General features: G+C 45.1%; 1 protein-coding gene across 3 annotated transcripts in view; it reads left to right on the top strand.

Annotated features, from left to right (window-relative positions):
• The window catches only part of LOC137370113 (dual specificity calcium/calmodulin-dependent 3',5'-cyclic nucleotide phosphodiesterase 1A-like), a 537,696-nt gene that overhangs the window by 312,320 nt on the left and 199,911 nt on the right, over nt 1–25,465 (top strand). For all 3 annotated transcript variants that reach the window (XM_068032286.1, XM_068032285.1, XM_068032287.1), the window contains exon 7: nt 24,830–24,930. In XM_068032286.1, coding sequence (XP_067888387.1) covers nt 24,830–24,930 — 101 coding nt within the window. The remainder of the gene's footprint in view (nt 1–24,829; nt 24,931–25,465) is intronic.

Raw genomic sequence — 25,465 nt, 5'->3', positions numbered from 1 at the left:
AAGGGCAGTGGATGTTATCTATATGGACTTCAGTAAAGCCTTTGACAAGGTCCCGCATGGCAGACTGGTACAAAAGATGAAGTCACAGGGGATCAGAGGTGAGCTGACAAAATGGATACAGAACTGGCTCAGTCATAGAAGGTAGAGGGTAGCAGTGGAAGGGTGCTTTTCTGAATGGAGGGCTGTGACTAGTGGTGTTCCGCAGGGATCAGTGCTGGGACCTTTGCTGTTTGTAGTATATATAAATGATTTGGAGGAAAATGTAGCTGGTCTGATTAGTAAGTTTGCGGACGACACAAAGGTTGGTGGAGTTGCGGATAATGATGACGATTGTCAGAGGATACAGCAGGATATAGATTGGTTGGAGACTTGGGCGGAGAAATGGCAGATGGAGTTTAATCTGGACAAATGTGAGGTAATGCATTTTGGAAGGTCTAATGCAGGTGAGAGGTATACAGTAAATGGCAGAACCCTTAGGAGTATTGACAGGCAGAGAGATCTGGGCGTACAGGTCCACAGGTCACTGAAAGTGGCAACGCAGGTGGATAAGGTAGTCAAGAAGGCATTCGGCATGCTTGCCTTCATCGGTTGGGGAATAGAGTATAAAAATTGGCAAGTCATGCTGCAGCTGTACAGAACTTTAGTTAGGCCACACTTAGAATATTGCTTGCAATTCTGGTCGCCACACTACCAGAAGGACGTGGAGGCTTTGGAGAGGGTACAGAAGAGGTTTACCAGGATGTTGCCTGGTCTGGAGGGCATTAGCTATGAGGAGAGGTTGGATAAACTTGGATAAACTTGGATTATTTTCACTGGAACGACAGAGGTGGAGGGGCGACATGATAGAGGTTTACAAAGTTATGAGCGGCTTGAACAGAGTGGATAGTCAGAAGCTTTTTCCCAGGGTGGAAGGGTCAGTCACTAGGGGGCATAGGTTTAAGGTGAGAGGGGCAAAGTTTAGAGGGGATGTGCGAGGCAAGTTCTTTACACAGAGGGTGGTGAGTGCCTGGAACTTGCTGCCGGGGGAGGTGGTGGAAGCAGGTACGATAGCGACCTTTAAGAGGCATCTTGACAAATACATGAATAGGATGGGAAAAGAGGGATACGGTCCCCGGAAGTACAGAAGGTTTTAGTTGAGGCAGGCCATCAAGATTGGCGCAGGCTTGGAGGGCCGAATGGCCTGCTCCTGTGCTGTACTGTTCTTTGTTCTTTGATATAGTAGGGGATTTTAATTACCTCAGTATTAACTGGGATAGTTTTAGTATGAAAGGAATTGAGGGAGCAGAATTCTTGAGGTGCATTCAGGAGAACTTTTTTGCCCAGTATGCAGCAAGTCCAACAAGAGAGGGCAAAGTTTTCGACTTAGTTTGAGGAAATGAAGATGGGCAGGTGGAAAGGGTGGTATTGATCATAATACAGTCAGTTGTAACATAATTATGGAAAAGGACAGAGATAGAACAGGAGTTAGAGTTCTCATCTGGGGCAAGGCCAATTTTACTAAACTGAGGAGTGATTTAGCGAAAGTGAACTGGAAACAGCTACTTGAAGGTAAATCAGTGTCAGAACAGTGGGAGGCATTCAAAGGGGAGATTCAAGGGGTTCAGGATAAACATGTTCCCACTTAGAAAAAGGGTGAGGCGGGAAAGAAGGCAGAAAGGGAAAGTTTATGTCCGACACCAAGAACTCAATACTACAGAAAGCCGAGAGGAGTACAGAAAGTAGAGGGGTGAACTCAAAAAAGGAAATTAGGAAAGCAAAGAGAGGGCATGAAAGAATATTAGTTTAGAGATACAGCACTGAAACAGGCCCTTCGGCCAACCGAGTCTGTGCCGACCATCAACCACCCATTTATACTAATCCTACACTAATCCCACATTCCTACCACATCCCCACCTATCCCTATATTTCCCTACCACCTACCTATAGTAGGGGCAATTTATAATGGCCAATTAACCTATCAACCTGCAAGTCTTTGGCATGTGGGAGGAAACCGGAGCACCCGGAGGAAACCCACGCAGACACAGGGAGAACTTGCAAACTCCACACAGACAGTACCCAGAATTGAACCCGTGTCGCTGGAGCTGTGAGGCTGCGGTGCTAACCACTGCGCCACTGTGCCGCCCCAATATTGGCAAGCAAAATCAAGGCGAACCCAAGGATGTTTTATCAATACATTAAAAGTAAGAGGATAACTAAGGAGAGATTAGGGCCCACCAAAAGACCCAAAAGGTAACCTATATGTAGGAGCGGAAGATATTGGTATGGTTCTTAATGAATATTTTGCGTCTGTCTTCACAAAAGAGGGAGACAATGCAGATATTGTAGTTAAGGAGGAAGAGTGTGAAGTATTGCATGTGATAAACATAGAGAGAGGAAGTATTGATGGGATTAGCATCCTTGAAAGGTGATAAATCACCAGGTCAAGATGATATGTACCCTCGGCTGTTAAAAGAAGCAAGAGAGGAAATAGCAAAGGGTCTGACCATTATTTTCCAGTCGTCAATGGATACAGATGTGTTGCTGGAGGATTGGAAAATTGCTAACATTGTACCTCTGTTTAAAAAGTGAGCGAAGGATAGACCGAATAATTACAGGCCCGTCAGGCTAACCTCAGTAGTGGGCAAATTATTGGAATCTATTCAGAGAGACAGGATAAATTGTCACTTAGAAAGGCACAGGTTAATCAAGGATAGTTAGCATAGATTTTCTAAGGGAAGATCTTGATTGACCAACTTGATCAAATTTTTTGAAGAAGTACCAAGGAAGATAGATGAGGGTAGTGTAGTTGATGTGGTCTATATGGATTTTGGCAAGGCTTTTGACAAGGTCCCACATGGCAGACTGGTTAAAAAATGAAAATCCCATGGGATTCAGGGAAATGCAGCAAGGTGGATACAAAATTTGCTCAGTGGCAGGAAACAAAGGGTAATTGTTGACAGCTGTTTTAGCAACTGGAGGGCTGTTTCCAGTAGTGTGCTGTCAGGCTCAGTACGGGGTCCCCTGCTTTTTATGGTGTATATTAACGATTTGAACATAAATGTAGGGGGCATGATCAAGACGTTTGCGGACAACACAAAGATTGGCCGTGTGGTAGATAGCGAGGAGGATAGCTGTCGGCTGCAGGAAGATATTGATGGTCTGGTCAGATGGGCAGAAAAGTGGCAAATGGAATTCAACTTGGAGAAGTGTTAGGTGTTGCATTTGGGGAGGTCAAACAAGCCAAAGGAATGCATGATTAATGGGAAAATGCTGAGAAGTATAGAGGAAGTGAGGGACCTTGGAGTGAATGTCCACAGATCCCTGAAGGTAGCAGGACAGGTCAATAAGGTGGTTAAGAAGGCATATGGAATCCTTTCCTTTATTAGCTGAGGTATCGAATACAAGAGCAGGGAGGTTTTGCTGGAACTGTATAACTCATTGGTTAGGCCACAACTTGAGTACTGTGTGCAGTTCTGGTCGCCTCATTACAGAAAGGATGTAATTGCACTAGAGAGGGTACAGAGGAGATTTATGAGGATGTTGCCAGGACTGGAAAAATGCAGCTATGAAGAAAGATTAGATAGGCTGGGGTTGTTCTCCTTGGAACAGAGAAGGCTGAGGGGAGATCTGATTGAAATGTACAAAATTTTGAGGGGCCTGGATAGAGTGGAGGTGAAGGATCTATTCACCTTAGCAGAGGAGTCAGTGACGAGGGGGCATAGATTTAAAGTGGTTGGTTGAAGGTTTAGAGGGGAGATGAGGAAAAACTTTTTCACTCAGAGAGTGGTGATGGTCTGGAACTCATTGCCTGAAAGGGTAGTTGAGGCAGAAACCCTCAACTCATTCAAAAGGAGTCTCAATATCCACCTTAAGTGCTGTAATCTGCAGGACTACGGACCATATGCTGGATGGTAGGATGAGAATAGGTGGATCGTTTTTCGGCCAGCACAGACATGATGGGCCAAGTGGCCTCTTTCTCTGCCTTAAACTTTCTATGATTCTATGATATATAAGGAACATGTACACAATTTTATTCACAGCAGACAAAGGAAATCTCCAACTTAGATGAGTCAGAATTTACATGCCCACCACCTCTCTCAACCCCTCTACTGTCTCTAAATTATTAGACTGCTTGCGTGATTTACAGTACTAGATGTGCAGAAATTTCCTCCAATTAATTATTGGGAAAACCAAAGCTACAAAATATGTTCCCTGACTACCAGCTCCATCCCACTCCCTACCACTGTCTGAGGCTGAACTAGACTGATCACTACCTTGGTGTCATATCTGTATATTTCTTGATCAATATTAATGACCTTGACTTGTGTGTGCAGGGCACAATTGCAAAACTTGCAGATGACACAAAACTTGGAAGCATTATGAATTGTGAAGAGGATAGTGATAGACTTTAAAAGGACATGGACATAGGCATGTGGGATGGGTGGACATGTGGCAGATGAACTTTAGTGCAGAGAAGTGTGAAGTGATACTTTTTGGTGGGAAGAACGAGGAAAGGCAATATAAAATAAAGGGTACAATTCTAAAGTGGGTGCAGGAGCCGAGGGACCTGGGGTTATATGTGCACACATCATTGAAGGTGGCAAGACAGGTTGAGAAAGTGGTAAATAAGACATATGGAATCCTGGGCTTTATAAATAGAGGCATAGGGTACAAAAGCAAGGAAGTTATGATGATCCTTTATAAAACACTGGTTCAGCATCAACTGGAGTATTGTGTCCAATTCTGGGCGTCACACTTTAGGAAGGATGTGAAGGCATTAGAGAGGGTGCAGAAAAGATTTATGAGAATGGTTCCAGGGATAAGGGAAGTCAGTATGTGGATTGATTGGAGAAGCTGGGGCTGTTCTCGTGAGCGAAGAGGTCAAGAGGAAATTTGATAGAGGTGTTCAAACTCATGAGGGGTCTAGACAGAGAAGATAGGGAGAAACTATTCCCATTGGTGGACAATCAAGAACCAGAGATACTGACTTAAGGTGAATGGCAAAAGAACCAAAGGTGACATGAGGAAAAGCTCTTTTTACACAGTGAGTAGTTCAGATATGGAATGCACTGCCTGGAGGCAGATCTAATCATTGCTTTCTAAAGAGAACTGGAAAATTATCTGAAGAGTAAAAATTTGCAGGGCTTCTAGGAAGAGGTGGGGATGTGGGACTAGCTGAATTGCTATTGCAGGGAGCCAGCATAGACATGACAGGCCAAGTGGCTTCCTTCTGTGCTGCAACCATTCTATGATTCTATGGGTCTATATTTGAGCCCCAAGATGAGTTTCTGATCCTATAACCACTTCATCACTAAGACCACTTATTCTCACCTCAGTATCATTGTCTAACTCCGCCTTGCCTCATCTGATGCTGAAGCTCTCATCTTTGCCTTTGGTACCTCTGGGCTTTACTATTCCAAAGCACTCCTGGTTGGTCGTCTACATTTTACCCTCTAAAAACTTGAGATCATCCAAAACCCTTGTTCTTACTTGTACCAATTCCCATTCACCCATGACCCATATGCTTCCTGACCTACATTAGCTTCCAGTTAAGCAATGCCTCAATTTTAAGATCCTCATTCTTGTTTCTGGTCCCTCCATGTCCTCTCCCCCCACCATCTCTGTCTACTCCTCAACCTACAGCCCTCTGAGATATCTGCACTCATTTAATTCTGGCATCTTGAGCATTTCCAATTTTAATAGCTCCACCATTTGTGGCCATGTCTTCAGCTGCCTAGGCCTAAGCTCTGGAATTCCCTCCCTAAGCCTCTCTGCTCTCTCCCTCCCTCCCTTTCCTTCTTTTAAGATGCTCCTCAAAACCTACCCCTTTGACCAGGTTTTTGGCCATGTGCCCTAGAATCACATTCTGTGTCAAAATGTGCCTTATAATGCTCCTATGAGGCACCTTGGGACTTTTATTATATTAAATTCGCTGTATAAATACAGGTTGTTGCTGTTGTTTTAATGAGTGTCACTGAATGATAAGCGGTGGTAAATATGGAACAGGATGGATACATCATGGCACCTTCTACACAAACATATCTGGCACAAAGCAGTGTAAGATTTCCATTCTCAATCTTTGTAGGTGACTTTGGACTTAGAGTGACATGTCCAATCCATATCGGGTTGCACTGTGGTTCAGGATTATGGTGCTGTGATAAGTTCTGTCATGGTTTGGTAAGGCAGAGGCTTGTACACTGATACCTTATGTGACAAGCTCCTATCTTCTTCCTCCCATTGATGAAGCCAGAACTTTAGATTAGAACCTCCTCTGCAGGACAGACAGGAAAGTTGGCAGATGGATCCACTCTTGATGCTTTTGGACACCTTTTGATTTGAAACAAACAGAAGAGTCTGAGGAACAGATCCTTTGTGTGGCCTCTTGTATGATAGTATGTGGAAGTAAGAAAAGAAAATGAGCACATCCACAGGGAGAATCACTGCACAGGGGGGCATTGCAAAGTGTAGAAATGCAGTGATCATAGGGGATTCGATCATCATGGGTTAGACATGCATTTCTGTATTGCAGCCATGAGTCTTGCATGATGTGTTGCCTTCCTGATGCCAGGAAAAAGACATCACTGAATGGATGTCGAACATTTTGCAGGACAAAGGCAACAACCAGAAGACCTGGTCCATGTTGGAACCAATGATGCAGATAGGAAAGGTTTTAAGGTCCTATAGACAAGAGTTTCAAGAGCTAGGATGGAAGTTAAAGAATAGAACCTCTATAGTTGTAATCTCTGGATTTCTCCCATGCCATGCATCAGTGAGTTAGGGGCAGTAAGTTAAAACAGGTTAGCATGTCACTGGAGAAATGGTGTAGGAGAGAGGGCAACAGATGTCTGGGGCATTGGGACCAGTTCTAGGGGTGGGGGTAGAAGTTAAAATTAATTTGGCAGAGGGATGTGCACCAAGATGAAGCATTAGAGAGGAGAAACAAGGTGCACAGAGAACTGGGAGAGAAAAATAGCACTGGAATAAAGATTCCTTCAGGAATTGAAGGGATCAGACAGGGCACTAATGCAAGGTAGGCTAAAATGGATTTAGAGTGCATGTGCATAAATGCCCAGAGCCTGGTGTATAAGTTTAGTAAACTGCAGGCACAAATAGGATTATGATATAGTGATAATGATGGCGAGCTGGCTTAAGCAAGGGGAGGAATGGGTACTTAATATTCCTGGCTAAAATGTATTCAGGAAAGATAAAGAAGGAAAAATAGGAGTACGGGGTGGCAGTATTACGAACATATGAACATACGACTTAGAAGCAGAAGTAGGCCATTCGGCCACTCGAGCCTGCTCCATCATTCAGTAAGATTATGGCTGATCTTTTTGTGTTTCGAATTCCACATTCCCATCTATCCCCAATAACCCTTGATTCCCTTCACCTACCTCCACCTTAAAAATATTTAATGACCCCCACCTCCACTACCTTCTCAGGCAGAGAGTTCCAAAGTCACACAACCTTCTGAGAGAAACAAATTCTCCTCATCTCTGTCCTAGGCCACCCCTAATTTTAAAACAGTGGACTCACCCATAAGAGGAAGCATCCTCTCCACATCCACCTTGTCTAGACCGTTCAGGATCTTGTAAACTTCAATCAAGTCTCCCCTCACTCTTCTAAACTGCAGTGAAAACAAGCCCAGTCTGTCCAACCTTTCCTCATAAGACAACCCACTCATTCTAGATATCAATCTAGTAAACCTCCTCTGAACTGCCTCCAACGCATTTACATCCTTCCTTAAATAAAGAGACCAAAACTGCACACAGTATTTGAGATGTGGTCTCACCAATGCCCTGCATAACTGAAGCATAACATCCTTACTTTTATTTTTAATTCCTCTCGTAATAAAGGATAGCATTCCATTAACCTTCTTTATTACCTGCTGTACCTGCATACTAACTTTTTGTGACTCCTGCACTAGAACAAATAGATCCCACTGCACTTCAGATTTCTACAGGTATTCTCCATTTAAGTAATACTCTGCTTCTTTATTCTTCCTGCCAAAGTGAACAACTTCACATTTTCCCACATTACACTCCATCCGCCAGATTTTTGCCTGCTCACTCAACCTATCTATATCGGTCTGAAACCTCCTTATGTCCTCTTCACAACATACTTTCTTACCTATTTTTGTGTCATCTGCAAATTTAGCTACTATGCTATCACTCCCCTCATCTAAGTCATTGATATAAATTGTAAGAAGTTGAGGCCACAGCACAGACCCCTGCAGGACTCCACTCGTCACATCCTGCCAATCAGAAAAGGACCCATTTATGCATAGTCTCTGTTTTCTGCCAGCCAGCAATCTTCTATCCATGCTAATATTTTACCCCTACATCATGAGCTCCTACTTTGCACCATAACCTTTTATGTGGCACCTTGTCAAATGCCTTCTGGAAATCCCAGTGCAGTGTGCCAACGGGTTCCCCTTTATCCACAGCACATGTCACTCCTTCAAAGAACTCCAACAAATTGGATAAACTTGATTTCCCTTTCACAAAACTATGCTAGTAATCAAATATATTTTAACTGCTCGAGAAAAAGATGATGTACTTTAGGATTCAAAGGCAGAATCTGTTTGATTAGGATTAAGGAACAATAGTAGAGGAGTTATTATGCTGCTGGGTGTTTACTATAGACTACCAAATAATGGGAAGGAGATGGAGGAACAAATTTTCAGGCAAATTGCAGAAAGATGCAACAACATTAGAATAGTGGGAAGGGGGCCTTCAATTATGCAAATATGGACTGGGAAAATAAAGTACAAAGGGGAGAGGAATTCCTGAAATGTGTACAAGAGAAATTTCTTAATCAGTATGTTTCCAATCTAAATGAGAAAGGAAACACTGCTGGATCTTATTCTTTTTTTAAAAATGTATTCATGGGATGAGGGCATCGCTGGCTAGGCCAGCGTTTATTGCCCATTCCTAATTGCCCATGAGAAGGTAGTGGTGAGCTGTCTTCTTGAACTGCTGCAGTCCTTAAGGTGTAGGTACACTCACAGTGCTGTTAGGATAGGAGTTCCAGGATTTTGACCCAGCGACAGTGAAAGAACGGCGATATAGTTCCAAGTCAGGATGGTGTGTGGCTTGGAGGGGAGCTTGCAGATGGTGGTGTTTCCATGCATCTGCTGTGTTTGTCCTTCTGGGTGGTAGAGGTCATGGATTTGGAAGGTGCTATCGAAGGAGCCTTGGTGAGTTGCTGCAATGCATCTTGTAGTTGGTACACACTACTGCCACTGTGTGCTGGTAGGGGAGGGAGTGAATGTTTAAGGTGGTAGATGGGGTGCCAATCAAGTGGGCTGTTCTGTCCTGGATGGTGTTGAGCTTCCTGAGTGTTGTTGGAGTTGCACTCATCCAAGCAAGTGGAGAGTATTCCATTATTGATGGTGGACAGACATTGGGGAGAAAGGAGGTGAGTCACGCGCCGCAGAATTCCCAGCCTCTGACTTGCTCTTGTAGCCACAATATTTATGTGGCTGGTCCAGTTCAATTTCTGGTCAATGGTAACCCCCAGGATATTGATAGTGGGGAATTCAGCGATCGTAATGCCATCGAAGGGGAGATGATTAGATTCTCTCTTGTTGGAGATGGTCATTGCCTGGCACCTGTGTGGCACGAATGTTACTTGCCACTTATCAGCCCAAGTCTGAATGTTGTCCAGATCTTGCTGCATAGGGATGTGGGCTGCTTCAGTATCAAAGGAGTCGCAAATGGTGCTAAACATTGTGCAATTATCAGTGAACATCCCCACTTCTGACCTTATGATAGAAGGAAGGTCATTGATGAATCAGCTGCAGATGGTCGGGCCTAGGACACTACCCTGAGGAATTCCTGCTGTGATGCTGTGTTGTGACTGGGGAATGCAGTGGGGCAAGTAGAGCATGTTGTAGTGGGAGAACGTTTGGCAAACGGTAATCACAATATCATTAGGCTTAGAGCAGCTATGGAAAAGGACAAGAGAAAATCAAATGTGAAAATTTTCAACTGGAAACTTGTAAAGGAACCTGGCCCAAGTGGTTTGGAATCAAAGATTGGCGGGTAAAACAGTAAGTGCGCAATGTGAGGACTTCAAGAAGGGGATAGTTTGTGTACAGACTCGACACATCCCCACTAGGGAGAAAGGAAGGGTATCCAAAGTTCGAGCTCCTTGAATGACTAAAGATACAGAGATTAACATGAAACAGAAAAAGGAAGCTTATGATAAATGGCAGGTTCATAATTCAGTACAGAACTAAGGTGAACAAAAAAAAGGGGAAAGCTGTAAAAGGAAATAAGAGGGGCAAAGAGAGTGTTGAAAATAAATTAGCAGGGAATGTAACAAGGAACCTTGAAGTCTTTTGCAAACATATAAATAGTAAATACGTAGTCAAAGAAAGGGAAGGGCAATTAGGCACCGATAGAAAATTTTCTTGTGGAGGGTAGAGGGCATGGCTGAGATAATAAATGAGTACTTTGCATCTGCCTTCACTAGAAAAGAGGATTTTGCCAATGTAGCAGTAAAGTAGGAGATAATAGCAATATTGGATAGGATAAAAATACATGGAGAACATACATAAAAGGTTGGCAGTACTCAATGTAGAAAAGTCAGCCTGTCTGGATGGGATACCTCAGAGGCTCAGGTCAGAATCTTCCAGTCCTCCTGAGATATTGGAGTGGTGCCAGAGGACCATATATAGAAAATGCATTCAAAGAAATGAGAGAGTGATAAACCCAGCAATTACAGGCTAATCAGTCTAAAAGAGGTGGGAGGGATACTTTTGGAGACATTAATGTGGGACAAAATTGGAAAAGTACGGGTTAATAACTGAAAGCCATCATGGATTTGTTCGAGGCAAATTGTGTTTGACTAACAATTCTTTGATGAAGTAATGGAAATGGTGAATGAGGGTAGCGTCGTTGATGTGTATTTGGACTTTCAAAAAGTGTTTGAAAAAGTATGACATAATAGACTTGTTAGCAAAATTGAAGCCCATGGGATTAAAGGGGCAGTGACTACAAAATTGGCTAAGGGACCGCAAGCAGCAAGTAGTGGCGAATTAAAACAGAAATTGCTGGAAATACACAGTAGGTCTGACAACATCTGGGGGAGAGAGAAGCAAAGTTGATGTTTCAGGTCGATGCCCTTTCATCAGAGTAGTGGTGAATAGTTATTTTTCAGTCTGGAGGGAAGCATGCAGTGTTGTCGCTCAGAGACTGGTGTTAGGACTACTGCTCTTTTGATATAGTGAAGAAATAGCAGAGGCTCTGACCATCATTTTCCAATCCTCTCTGGCTACAAATGCAGTGTCAGAGGAGTGGAGGACAGCTAATGTTGTGCCATTGTTTAAAAAAGGAGAAATGAATTCAGCGAGTAATTACAGGCCAGTCAACCTAACCTTGATGGTGGGAAAATTATTGGAAAAAACTCTGAGGGACGGGATAAATCTTCATTTAGAAAATCACGGATTTATTAAGGGAAGGTCATGTCTGACTAACATGATTGAGTTTTTTGAGGTAACGAGGGTTGATGAGGGTAATGGATTTTAGCAATGTTTTGATAAGGTTCCACATAGCTGACTGGTCACAAAAGTTAAAGCCGATGGGATCTAAGGCAAAGTGACAAGTTGGATACAAAATTGGCTCAGAGTCAGGAAGCAAAGGGTAATGGTTGATAGGCATTTTTGTGACTCGAAGGCTGTTTCCAGTGGAGTTCCACAGGGCTCAGTGCTCGGTCCCTTGCTTTTTGTGGTACTTATCAATGATTTGGACTTGAATGTAGGGGGTATGATTAAGAGGTTTACAGATGTAAGCTGACAACTCAATTCCATCTGTGTCTAATATTGTGAGTATTCTTAGTGTTGAGGCTGAAGTTGGTGGAGGTGTGTGTAGGAGAGAAAGATCTATACCGTGAAAACTTGGATTCGGTCATTGAACTTTTTTTTACACTGGCAATCATTCCTTTGGAGGTCCAGTATTTACTTCCTCAGCAACCTCTTCCCACTGATAATGGAAGGTGTTGCCTGGAGAGCTTTCTGCCCCCTGTCCATTGTCTGGACCACGGCCTCAGCACAGCATCAGGGAAGCTAGGAGCCATCTGTACGTCTTACAGCCATTTCTTTCTTTAGGCACCTTCCTTCCTATCTGCAACCACAGTGCACCTCCCCAATAAGCGGAGCTGGCTGCCTTAAAATGGTATTATTGAAGCTCTGATTCTTGCCCCTGGAAACCCTCCCCCCAACCCCAGGAGGTGTGCAACCAATGAGTAGCACAGGGTGCACACCTAATGCATGATAATGATCTGGTAGCACCAATTTCATGTAGTTTTTGCTAATGCAAGAACAGGCATGTGCAGTTTATGCACAGACCCCTGCTCACTATTTTCAGCCACAGTTGAATTTCTAGGCCCTAGTGTCAAACGTCCGAGTCATTTGGAATGACATTCAGAAATATGAACTGCACTAATCAATCACTGTGATTTACAATGAAGTTACAGTGGATTCAACAAGTTTTTAGAATCTGCGTTTTGAGCCATAGAAAAGTATTGGAACTGGTGCAGCAACGACCTCATCCTTCCAGATCATCAATAACGTGCAGAGAATCTAAGCAAATGAAGAATAATTTAATTTCAGCACTAAAATTATTTCTTTTCATGGTAACATCATAACACAAGAACATAAGAAATAGGAGCGGGAGTAGGCCCCTCAAGTCTGTTCTGCCGTTCAATAAGATCATGGCTGAACTGCTGTTTCGGTGTTCACACCGAGGCCTTGGTGACTGGTGAATAATAAATCAGGCGAGATATCAAACAGGCAAATGATCCTCTACCACTTGTTTACCACCCTATGGTAAGAGGGAAAATACACCTCTCTATTTCTGCCCCTCTGTCTCTTGTCTTTGACTTTATCTATATTGGTCTTCCACGTTACTCTCTGTCTCTCCCTCTGTCTGTCTCTCTGTATCTGTCTCAGCCTGTCTCTGTCTCAGCCTGTCTCTTTCCATCTCTCTCTCTCTCACGACTTTCTCAGTCTCTTTCTGGCTGTAATTTTACCCCCACCCGTCCCAGGAGCGAGCTGGAAGCTGGGGGCTGGTGGGAGGGCGTTAAATCGAGTGGGAGGCGGTCGGTGCCGTTCCCGTCACGGACCCACCCCCGCTGACTTTTACTAGCGGGGGGAACGTTGAAATCAGCCTGCCCGTCGCAAGTCAATTGGGGCCCTTAAGTGGCCAATTACTTGCCACTTAACGGCCTCCTCTGGCCAACGCTGGTATTTTACCAGTGGCAGCCAGGAACTTCAGCACCTGAGGTGGCTCTCTGGTAATACCAGGCGGCTTCCTTGCATGCCCAGGGTGGGGCCCTCCTAATCGGGCACCCTGTGCCTCACAGAGGCGACCCCCAGCAGCACAAGCCGCCCCCATTTGAGCACCTCCCTCCACCCTCCTGAACAACCCCCACGCCGGGGCCTAGCTGATTGTCCCAGACAAGGCCCAAACGCCCACACACCTTTATGGACCCACACATCCATGGTCCTCTTCTGGCTGGGTGCAGTCCCAGCAGTGGCCATCGCTCCCGTTGGCACTGGTGGGACTGAAGAGCTACTCGCCCGCTGATTGGCCAGCAGCTCTTGGAAGCAAGACATCCTGCCTCAGAGGGGTGGAAGACTGGCCTGAGGCCAATTAAGGCCTGGGCCATGTACAATCACAGCGTGGCTTCCAGGTCCGGCAGAGTTGCACTCACCCCTGTCTTTTAAGCCGGTGGGCAGGGTCCCCTGCGCCAGTAAAATTCCAGCGCCTCTCTCCCTCCCTTCTCTGTATTTGTGTGTGTGTGTGTGTGTGTGTGTGTGTGTCTCAGGTTGATTATGACTTTTAGGTGACCAACTGGCAGAGCGTGTTGGCCAATTGCTTGTACCCTTCATGAAGAGGCAGTTAGATTGGACCCACTGGCCTCATGAACATCGTGCCAGCGAACTGCGATCACGTGGACCACCAAATCTAGCTCGCTGGATGGAAGTCTCTCAAGAACAGGCCACAGTTCCAGGGTGGCAACGGGCCAGATTACTTTTGTATGGCTCGGAGGACCAGGAATACAATAATTCCAAATTTACCTTGGCTGCATCTCTTTGCCTTGATCGCTCACTGAGATGGTTTGAGTGAGCATGGTGCATGCTCCAACCAGTTCCAACCAAAATTGACAATCGGGGTCCCAGGACCCTGATTTGTACATCAAAGGGACCTACCGCCTGCTTCAGCCACCCAGAGGTAGGCCCCTTTCAAAATATTGCCAGCCTCTTTGTCAGTGTTAATGGAGTGGTAAGACCTTTACTGACCACTAACATCAGGCAATGGAAGTGAAAATTAACCCCTTTGTCTGCTTTTCTCTGGTAGTTTGTCCTTGTACTCTCTCTTTCGCTCTTTCTCTTTCTTTGTCTCTCTTTTTTCACTCCTATTTTTAAGCACTCTGTTCCTCTCTCTCTTTCCTTCTCTTTTTCTCTCCCCATTTCTCTCTCCCTTTCTCTGTATCACACTTACTCTTTTTCTCATAGTCATAGAGTTTTACAGCACAGAAACAGGTCTTCAGCCCAACGCGCCTGCACCGACCATCAAGCACCCGTCCAAACTAATCCCATTTTCCTGCACTTGGCCCATAGCCTTGTATGTTATGGCATTTCAAGTGCTCATCTAAATACTTCTTGAATGTCGTGAGTGTTCCTGCCTCCACCTCCTTTTCAGGCAGTGTGTTCCAGATTCCAACCACCCTCTGGGTGAAAAATTTCTCCTCAACTCCCCTCTAAACCTTATGCACCTTACCTTAAATCTATGCCCCCCTAGTTATTGACCTATAAGTTTCTTCCTATCTATCCTATCAATGCCCCTCATAATTTTGTATACCTCAATCAGGTCTCCCCTCAGCCTTCTCTGCTCCAAGGAAAACAACACCAGTCTATCCAGTCTGTCTTCATATCTGCAATGCTCCAGCTCAGGCAACATCCTGGTGAATCTCCTCTGCAACCTCTCCATTGCAATCAGATCCTTCCTCGAGTGTGGTGACCAGAACTGTACACAGTACTCCAGCTGTGGCCTAACCATCGTTTTATATCGCTCCAACATAACCTCCCTGCTCTTATATTCTATGCCTCGGCTAATAAAGGCAAGTATCCCGTATGCCTTCCTAACCACCTTATCTACTGTGCTGCTGCCTTCAGTGATCTATGGACAAGCACCTGAAGGTCCCTCTGACCCTCTGTACTCCCAAGGGTCCTACCATCTATTGTATATTCCATTGCCTTGTTAGACCTCCCAAAGTGCATCACCTCATACTTCTGTAGATTAAACTCCATTTGCCACTGCTCCGCCCATCTTACCAGCCCTCCTATGTTGTCCTGTAATCTAAGGCTTTCCTCTTCACTATTTACAACACCACCAATTTTCGTGTCGTCTGCGAACTTACTCATGATACCTCCTATATTCACATTTAAATCATTAATGTACACTACAAACAGTAAGGGTCCCAGCACCAATCCCTGCAGTACCCCACTGGTCAAAGTCCTCCATTCACAAAAACAACCCTCTACCATCACCCTCTGCCTCCTTCCACTAAGCCAATTTTGAATCCATGGGCTTTTACTCTCTTAACCAATCTCCCACGTGGGACCTTATCAAAAGCCTTACTGAAGTCCATGTAGACTACATCAGTTGCTTTACCCTCATCTACACATCTCGAAATATTCAATCAAATTTGTTAGACACGATCTCCCCCAGACAAAGCCATGCTGACTATCCCTGATTAATCCCCGCTTCTCCAAGTGGAGATTAATCCTGTCCCTCAGAATTTTTTCCAATAATTTCCCTACCACTGATGTTAAACTCACTGGCCTGTAATTACCTGGTTTATCCCTGCTACCCTTCTTGAATAATGGTACCATATTCGCTGTCCTCCAATCCTCTCGTACCTCTCCTGTGGCCAGAGAGGATCTGAAAATTTGTGTTGGGGCCCCTGCTATCTCCTCCCTTGCCTCACATAGCAGTCTAGGATGCATCTCTTCTGGGTCTGGGGATTTATCCACCTTTAAGCCCGCTAATACAGCTAATACTTCCTCCTTTACAAAGTTAATTTGATCAAGTATATCACAATCCCCCTCTCTGATCACTACACCTACATCGTCCCTCTCCATAGTGAACACAGATGAAAAGTAATCATTCTCCAGCTCCACACACAGATTGCCTCTATGATCCCTAATGGGTCCCACTTTTTCCCTGGTTATCCTCTTGCTCCTAACATACTTATAAAACGCCTTGGGATTTTCCTTTATCTTGTCTGCCAGTGATTTTTCATGGCCCCTCTTCGCTCTCCTAATTACTTTTCTAAGTACTCCCCTCCACCTTCTATACTCCTCTAGGGCCTCTGCTGTTTTCAGCACTCCGAATCTGCCATACACCTTTTTTTCCCTTATCCAATCCTCTATATCCCTTGACATCCAGGGTTCCCTTCACCTGTTGGTCCTACTCTTCATTTTTTCAGGAACATGCTGCACCTGAAGCCTCACAATTTCCCTTCTAAATGACTCCCACTGGTCTGATGTAGACTTTCCTATAATAAGCTGCACCCAGTTCAGTTCAACACACCACCTAATCTGTACTAATGCTTTGTCTTTCAACACACCATTAACAGATTGTTTGCCTTTGCTCCGTGACCTTTTGGTCAGCTATGTGGCCTGGTCCAATCTGCACCTTCTCCTTTGTTATCTCTTGCCCAACCCCCACCTCACTTGTTTATAATCTGTGACTTTTCTAATATTTGTCAGTTCCGAAGAAGGGTCGCTGACCCGAAACGTTAACTCTGCTTCTCTTTCCACAGATGCTGCCAGACCTGCTGAGTGATTCCAGCATTTCTTGTTTTTGTTTCAGATTTCCAGCATCCACAGTATTTTGCTTTTATTTCAGTTTGGCCAGATCCTGTTTTATCATATTGAAATCTGCCTTCCCCCAATTCAGTACTCTTATTTCCGGTCCCTCTATGTCCTTTTCCATAACAACCTTAAATCTTACACAGTTATGGTCACTATCCCCGAAATGCTCCCCCACTGCCACTTCTCCGGCTTCATTCCCTCGGATTAGATCCAGTACCGCTCCTCCTCTTGTAGGACTCTGTACATGCTGGCTCAAAAAGCTCCCCTGAATGCACTTGAAGAATTCCGCCCCCTTTAAGCTTTTTGCAATAATACTATCCCCTCTAATATAGGGGAAGTTGAAATCCCCTACTGTTATTACCCTATTATTTTTGCACCTCTCTGAGATTTGTCTACATATTTGCTCCTCTACTACTGCCTGACTGTTTGGAGGCCTGTAGTACACTTCCAGCCAAGTGATTTCCCCCTTTTTGTTTTTAAGTTCTACCCATCTGGCCTCATTAGAGGAACCTTCTAATCTATCATCCCTCCTTACTGTAGTAATTGACTCCTTAATCAACAGTGCAATGCCACCTCTTTTACACCCTCCCTATCACGTCTGAAGATTCTATACCATGGGATATTAAACTGCCAGTCCTTCCCTTCCCTCAACCATGCCTCAGTGATGGCAATAATTTCATATTCCCATGTGTTAATCAACGCCCTCAATTCATCTGCCTTACTAGTAAGACTCCTTGCATTAAAATAGATACAATCCAGCCTTGCATTATTTGCCTGAGCCTTACCAGGTCTACATTTACTCTGTCCTCCGGAATGACTTAGCTTCACATTTATATTTGATTGTACAACACTCCCTACCATGCTTCCACTCTGTATCCCATCCCCCTGCCAGATTAGTTTATCCCCCCCACCCCCCAACAGCACTAGCAAACCTCCCAGCAAGGATGCTGGTCCCGTTCTGGTTCAGGTGCAACCCTTCCATCTTATACAGATCCCACCTTTGCCAGAAACAGGCCCAGTGATCCAAGAATCTAAAGCCCTCCCTCCTGCACCACCTCCCCAACCATGCATTCATCTACTCTAACCTCCTATTCATATACTCACTTGCCCATGGCACTGGAATAAACCCAGAGATTTCAACCTTTGAGGTCCTACTTTTTAATCTGCTGCCTAGCTCTGTAAATTCTTTTTGCAGGACCTCATCCCTCTTTCTACCTATGTCATTGGTACCAACGTGGACCACGACCTCCTCCAGAATACTTTGTAGCCGCTCAGTGATATCCAAGACCCTTGCACCAGGGAGGCAACATACCATCCTGGAATCACATCTATGACCACAGAAATGCCTATCTGTTCCTCTAACCATAGAATCCCCTACCACTATTGCCTTCTTGTCCATTTTTCTGCATCCTAGCACAGCCGAGTCAGCCATGGCATTCCGGTCATGACTCTTGGTGCGTTCTCCAGAGGAACCCTCTTTCTCATCGGTACTCAGAACTGAATACCGGTTAGAAAGTGGGATGTCCTCTGGGGACTCCTGCACTACCTGCCCTGACTTCTTTGTCAGTCCGGCAGCCACCCAGTCACTCCCCAACTGTGCTCGCTTAGGCACCGGCTTGACTGCCTCCTGAAACATTCCATCCACGTATTCCTCCACCCCGCGGATGCGCCACAGTGACTCCAGCCGCCGCTCGAGCTCCGAAACCCGAAGCTCAAGCTTCTGCAACTGAAGACACTTTCTGCAGACATGTTTGCCAAGGTCACATGGCACGTCCACGACTTCCCACATTGCACAGGAGGTGCATTCTGCTTGGACCAAGCTGCCCCGCCATTACTTACTTTTACAATGAAAAAAAAAACTTGCCTGTGTAATATCTTACTAGCTATTTACAATCAACTTTCATCCCCTGCACCTTTCAGGCTGAGAAAGAAAAAGACCAAAGAGCACCTTCCACCGCCCCCAGCCAACGAAAGTACCCACAGATAACTCACAGCCTCACTCCATGCAAACAGCACTAGTATAGCCAGTAAATGCAAAGAATTTACAGGTAGATATCCTAGGGCTTTAATTTAAAAGGAACCTTTTTTTAACTGCAATCAATCACAGTTATTCCCAGACCATAACAGCTGCCGCTCACCAACCAATCAGTGCACAGAATTTCAGTGATGTCACCGTTCGCTTTTTTTACACTAAATCCAAATAGAGTACGCGCAGAAACAGTCAGAGAGTCTGCTGCCGCCGTCCCCGACTTCAGGTTAGTGAAGGGCCTGGAGCCCCGCTCTTTCTTTTATAGGTCTGAATCCACTCCTGACTCCTTCCAGATCCGCTGCCGCCGTCCCTGACTTCAGGTTAGTCTCGGTTTCTCTTTCTCATCTCTATCTCTCTTCCCTGTGACTAAACTCTTTACTTTCCTCTTGATTTCTTGCTTTTCTCCACTCTCTCTGCCTCTTGTCCTCACTGCCTCATGCTCTCAATGGACTGATTTAGTCGCACTGGTGGTGCTCCTGGCACGGGGCCAAAAAGGTGAGATGATCCCTGCCTCAGCCTTTTGGAGCCCCCCTCCCCTCAATGCAATTGAACGTCACTCAGGCACTTAAGTGCCTGGCTTCTGGATCCCCGTCCCTTTAAAGACAGGGATCCTGCCTTCCAAGAGCTGCCAATCAGAGAGCCGGGAGCTCTGTAGTGGGCAGCAGCACCAGGGGAAATGGCCACTGCTAGTACTACAGGAGGCCTTGGACCAGTCCCAGCGCTAGCGACTGGAACCAAAGGTAAATGAGGTGGGTTCATCAGGGCCAGTCCGGCAGGCCATGGTGATGGGGGAGGAGGGCCGGGTTGATGAGTGCATGGGAAGAGTGTTACGAGAGGTGAGTCGTTTGTTGCTGGGACCTTCCATTGTTCACAGATTGCCCACAGAGGAACCCCCACTCCCCCTCCCCCACAAAGCCCACAGGGAAGTTGCCTATTTTACTGGGGATCTCCCATGTTGGGGACACCTCCCCCCCACCCCCCCCACCCCTGTCTTAATTCCAGCGGCAGTGGTAAGAGGCCCATAAGTGGCTAATAATAGGTCACTTAAGGACATCAATTGGCCTCTGGGCAGGAAGGTTGTCTTCAACCTTTGATGACCGTGACTTAATTGCATTGTGACAGGCGATGGGAAGGTGACGCCCCCGCCCCCCCGGCGTCCCCTTGCAACTCTATCGCTTGGGCTCCATCGCCCATCTCAGGGTGGGTGGGGGGCACAGTAAATCCAGCCCAATGTCTTGTGTTCTCACTGCCAGGTGTTCCAGTTGCCTCATGCCCTCACTACCATATGTTCTCGTTGTTTCATGTCCTCAGTGCTTCATGCCTTCACTATCTCATGCCATCCTGCCTCATGCACTCTCTGTTCTCTACTTGAAAGCTTCCTTTATGTGTAATAGACTGCATAATCAGAAAGCAAAACCCTTAAAATTCCACAGGCAGGAATTGCACTACACTGCAATCAAACAATCTCACATTTGCACAAAAAAAACTCCATACACAATTTGAAATGATTTAAAATTTGAAAAAAAGGTTGGCAGTAGAACAAGATGCGTACGTAAAGAAAGCAAAGAATTACTGGAAGTAACCCAGTGTTGTAATGTGGTATGTTTGATTGTGACCCGTAACTCTAGTTCTTTTCCATAATTAGCTGTTTACTGTAAATATATTTTACCAAGATTTGCTGGAAGCCTGATTGGTTGAAAGTAGAATAAAATCAAATAATCTCATCACTTTTTCCTTCAGAAATGCCACTTTGTCTTACTGCACCAGTGGGTACAGATGTGCAGATCCATAAAAATTGCAGGTTTGCAGCATTGTGGTGAAAAGTATTTTATATGAATAATAGGTTGGGCTGAATTTTACCAGCCCCTCAACGGCCCGGGTCACGGTGGGGGTGGTTGTCGGGGAGGGGGGGACCAGTAAAATTATGCTGGAGAGGCTCACCTCGAACCCCGACATCGAGAAGGGCCCGCCGCATATTACCGGTGACGGGGGGACCTCGGTGCGGCCCCCTGCCACCTGGCGGCGGGCCCTTCATCTGCATATTAAAATGAACCTAAATGATGTGCTAATAAACTTACCTGCAGGCGACAGCCGTTCCACGACGATTTTACAGCCGCCGTTCATACTTCACACGCCCTTGGAACTCCGTATGGAGTTCTGAGGCGAGAACCTGGTGGGCGGGGGGAGGAATAAAATTTTCAGGGCAGGAGGGGTAGGAGAGCAGGGAAAACACTGTTTATTGATTGTTGGGAAGGGGTTGAAGGGCAAATCATAGAAGGTTGGGGGGAAGTTTGGGTAGGGAATGAAGTGAGGTTTGTCAATGAGGGCCAATTAAATGGCCACTGGGGAGTTGGGGAAGGGCCTGCATAACATAATTGTTTATTTTAGTGAAATCGACATTAAATTAACTTTATAAATTAAAATAAGTGTTAAGGGCTTAAAGCCGTTTAAAAATGGCGCTGGTGCCTGCATGTTGGCGCTGTATGCCGTTGCCAGGTACACTGTGGCTGCACCCTCTATGTCATCAGGGGCGGCCACTCTGCCCCCTCTATTTAAATGAGCTCCCACGCGTAATATCGTGAGGGCTCTTCGGTGGCACATCCGTGTCGGAAGGCCGCTGAGTTCAAAGCGCATCGGTATGTGAATAAAATTCAGCCGTTATGTGAATTAATAATTACTGATGCATTAAATTATAATCCCTCAGACTGATGATATTTCCTCAATTAAGAGCTGAGCATATGCAAGTTGCGCAGTGTTGGAATTACAAGATTAGTCTTCACATTTTATGGGTCTTTTTCTTCCAAAAAATATGTTTTATTCATAAAACTTGTGAAAGTACATTACATCAACTTCAAATATGACATTACGTAAAGTGCAAAACAGATCCATGTCTTTCAGTACAGTACATGAGGTGCCTCATTAAATTTGCCATTTCAGGTTATATTTACTTGTACATTAATTATCACTTCCTGTCAAGCATTCAAGGGTGCACACAGACCAAGGGGTTTTACATGGTTTCCTGTCCCTCGGTGTACCATGGCGGGAGAGCCTTAAATAGTGGCCTTTCCCCATTGAGCATTTGTGAGGGCTGCCTCAAGCTTTACTGCATCTCTCAACACCTAGTCCTGGAGCTTGGAATGTGCCAGTCTGCAGCACTCAGTCTTTTTGCACTGGAAGACCAGCAAGTTTTGGGTAGATCAAAAAAAGTCTTTCACCAAGTCGATGATTCTCGGGATGTCTCCCTGGGAACAACCTCTCGAGCACTGAATCCTGCATTCTGGAGCTGCTCAGGATGAACTTTGACAAAAAACACAGCATCTCTTTCCAGACCTGCTTTGCAAAGGCACATGCCAGAAGGATTTGGGTGACTGTCTCTTCCCATTCCATTTTAAGGGGCTTCAGCAAAGTTTATCAGGCCCTAACCCCTCCCACTTGTCAAAGGTTAATCCCAGGCATTTCTCATCTCCAAGCATAATACAACACTTTTCAATCAAACCATCTCACATTTTATGCAAATGCTTCAAGTTCTTTGTTTCTGAGTCCAGGGATTACCGGCATTGTCAAAATATTCAACTGGTCTGAACATCTCACTTAGCTTTCCAGAGTTCGGGTTCAGTACTGGATAATAAAAGACCCTCAAGCTACTAAGAGCAATTTACAGTAAATGTGGGGGAATATGATTCAAGGTTTTAGCATGCTGATGCATATGGATGATGTTGGAGCTTATTTGACCATCCTAATAGGTACTTCTGGCTGGTTAAACGACAGGTTAAAAGCATTACTTTGGAAAATATATTCTGAATCGTCAGTGAAGAACTGAAGGACATAAGAACGAAAGTGATGCCTTAACCAAAACTAGCAAAACAAACTCCTAATTGTCCTTCAAAAATTAAATATTTGTGAAACACCATGCTTGATGAGTTGCCAAATCTAAGGGAGAGTCATCTATGGTGAACAGTTGACCAGAGTTGGATCAGGGAAATATGGGAAGGGAGAGGAGGACATTCTAGAGCTTCATTTGATTTTGGGACAAGAAACAAATTATGCCCAACTTTCCTTGTATCACTAAATAATCCCTCTATCTAAAACAATGCCTATGTATTTTGTGATGTTGATGTACACGGTGTATCACTCCACAGAGTGCAGGCCGCAGATAGAAGTATAAAACATAGCTCTGATTCTCCGACCATCACTCACCACTAACTAGGCTCTGCCTCGGCACTAGAGCCTTATGAAACTCGACCTATGCCATCCACTACACCAGATGATTCCCAGTTTCTGTCTTGTATTGGCACAGATCTGACTGAACTCTGCATATCCTTAGTTATAGATATTTACTAGATACTTGGCAGAAGACATTTGCTCTGCATCATTCCTACTTTTACCTCTGTTTATTAAACAGTGACATTCTGTTCATACAGGACCATAGGAATTTAAGATGATTAAATGAATTAATAGGGAAGATAGAGAGAAATTATTTTCTTTGCTGAGAATTCCAGAACAAGAGGATATAATCTTAAAATTAGAGCTAGGCCATTCAGGGGTGATGTCAGGAAGCACTTCTTTACACAAAGGGTAGTTGTAATCTGGAACTCTCTCCCTCAAAAAGTTGTTGTGACTCGGTCAATTGCAAATTTCAAAACTGAGATTGATATATTTTTGTTAGGCAGGGTATTAAGGGGTATGGAACCAAGGCAAATAGATGGTTAAGATACTGATCCACCATGATCTAATTCAATGGCGAAACAAGCTCCAGCCACAGAATGGCCTACTCCTACTTCTCTGCATGTTCGGCAGAGATTTTTCTATGTTGTGACTTTTTTTAATAAATACATTTTATCCCCTGTGAATAAGAAAACTTATTTTTACTTGTTCTTGGGATATAGGTGACATTGGCTAGTTTGCATTTATTGTTGATCCTTGGAAGGGGGTGGTAGTCACCAAAGCAGCATACATACTCTGATGTAGTACACACTTTGGAACAATGCACACATTGATGTAGTGGACGGGATTTTGTGAGGCCCCCCCCCCCCACCCCGAGGCGAGACTGGAGACAGCGGGGGCACGGAGTATCGCAACGGTTAGTGGGGGTCTGCGGGGTGGAGGGCCCGTTACCACCCCATCGCCACGGGATCCTCCCGGGAGTGGGATAGGCCATTGACAGCCTTCCCGCCCACAGGCCAGTTGGGGCCCTTAAGTGGCCTGTTCAAGTCCAATTAAGGGCCTCTTCCTGCCGTCACTGGGATCATACCAGCGGAGTGGGGTGGACCACATGCGGGGAGGACAACATGTAAAACAAGGTGCCCTGCCTGTGGGCTTTGGGGTGGGGGTGGGGGCTGGTCCCTCCTTTGTGGGCAATTTGTGGCCCCCAACGGGAACAACTTTACCCCCCGGGACCCCCTCCCCCTGGACTGCATGACTCCTCACCACCCCCTGCCAAACCACTCTCTTCCCCCCCCCCCCCCCCACCCGCTCGCTGGGGCCCTCCGGACTAGCCCCAGCAACCCTGTCTCACCTACTTCTGCTGCGGAGTTCCAGCACTGGGCTTGGGTCCAAGGACTTTGCAGTACCGCTCCCGGTGGTGCTGCTGATACTGCTGAGCTGCCGGCTCTCCGATTGGCCCAGCGTCCAGCACAAAATCCAGCCCAGTGTATATAGACAAAGGCATTGTACACACTATATAAATGCAAATAGTTTTAGATTCAAATTAAAATGTTTGAATTCATCTCTTCCCAGTATAAAAATATTTAAATACAGCTAAAATACAGGTTGTAATATGTGCCTCTAACTTTGTCATTGGTGTTGCAGGAAGGAAGTGTTTTCAAAGTGCGCTGTGCTTTATTGGCTCATGCTCTGAATCAGTAGGTGAGCTTTCCGATTGAATCCATATGTGAACGGTTCATTATCCATTTTCCATCTGATTTATTTTGTAGCACTGGATGACAGAATTGGAAATCTTCGCCATGATATTTGCAGCTGCTATTCATGACTATGAGCACACGGGAACAACAAATAATTTTCACATTCAGACCAGGTAACAGCTAGATTAATGGTTTACTCTCTTCTGTAGAAAACCTGCTGACAGTTTGTTTCTTTAACAAATCCGCCAATCAGTTAATATCAAGAGGCTCCTGCTGAATTCTTACTTTTGATGCCTTATTCATGTTTTGTTTCATCATGTTATGAGGCTATGCATTGCAAAGGATGCACTTCATAAATAATTCTCATTTACCCACAATAATCTTCTTCCATTTTTTCACAGTTCTCTCCCCTTACTCTGTCCTGAAGGTGAAGAATCATGAGGGAGTGTTCCAAAGGGAAAAGGTCCCCTCTCAGAAATGTACACAAGCATAGCCATATGTATAGACACACAGATATACATGCAGACGTGTATATTATGGCATTGTAGTTGTTGAGAAGCTGTTTCCACTAGTGGGGGAATCTCAAACTAGGGGACATAGTTACAGGATAGGGAGACACTCATTTAAAACTGAGATGCGAAGAAATTTCTTCTCTCATAGGGTAGTGAATGTCTAGAATTCTCTATCCCTGAGAGTTGTGGAGGCTAG

This window comes from Heterodontus francisci, chromosome 5 (genome assembly GCF_036365525.1).
Source record: "Heterodontus francisci isolate sHetFra1 chromosome 5, sHetFra1.hap1, whole genome shotgun sequence".
Taxonomy (NCBI): domain Eukaryota; kingdom Metazoa; phylum Chordata; class Chondrichthyes; order Heterodontiformes; family Heterodontidae; genus Heterodontus; species Heterodontus francisci.
The sequence above is the reverse complement of the archived record's forward strand: the minus strand, read 5'-3'. Positions and strand labels throughout refer to the sequence as shown.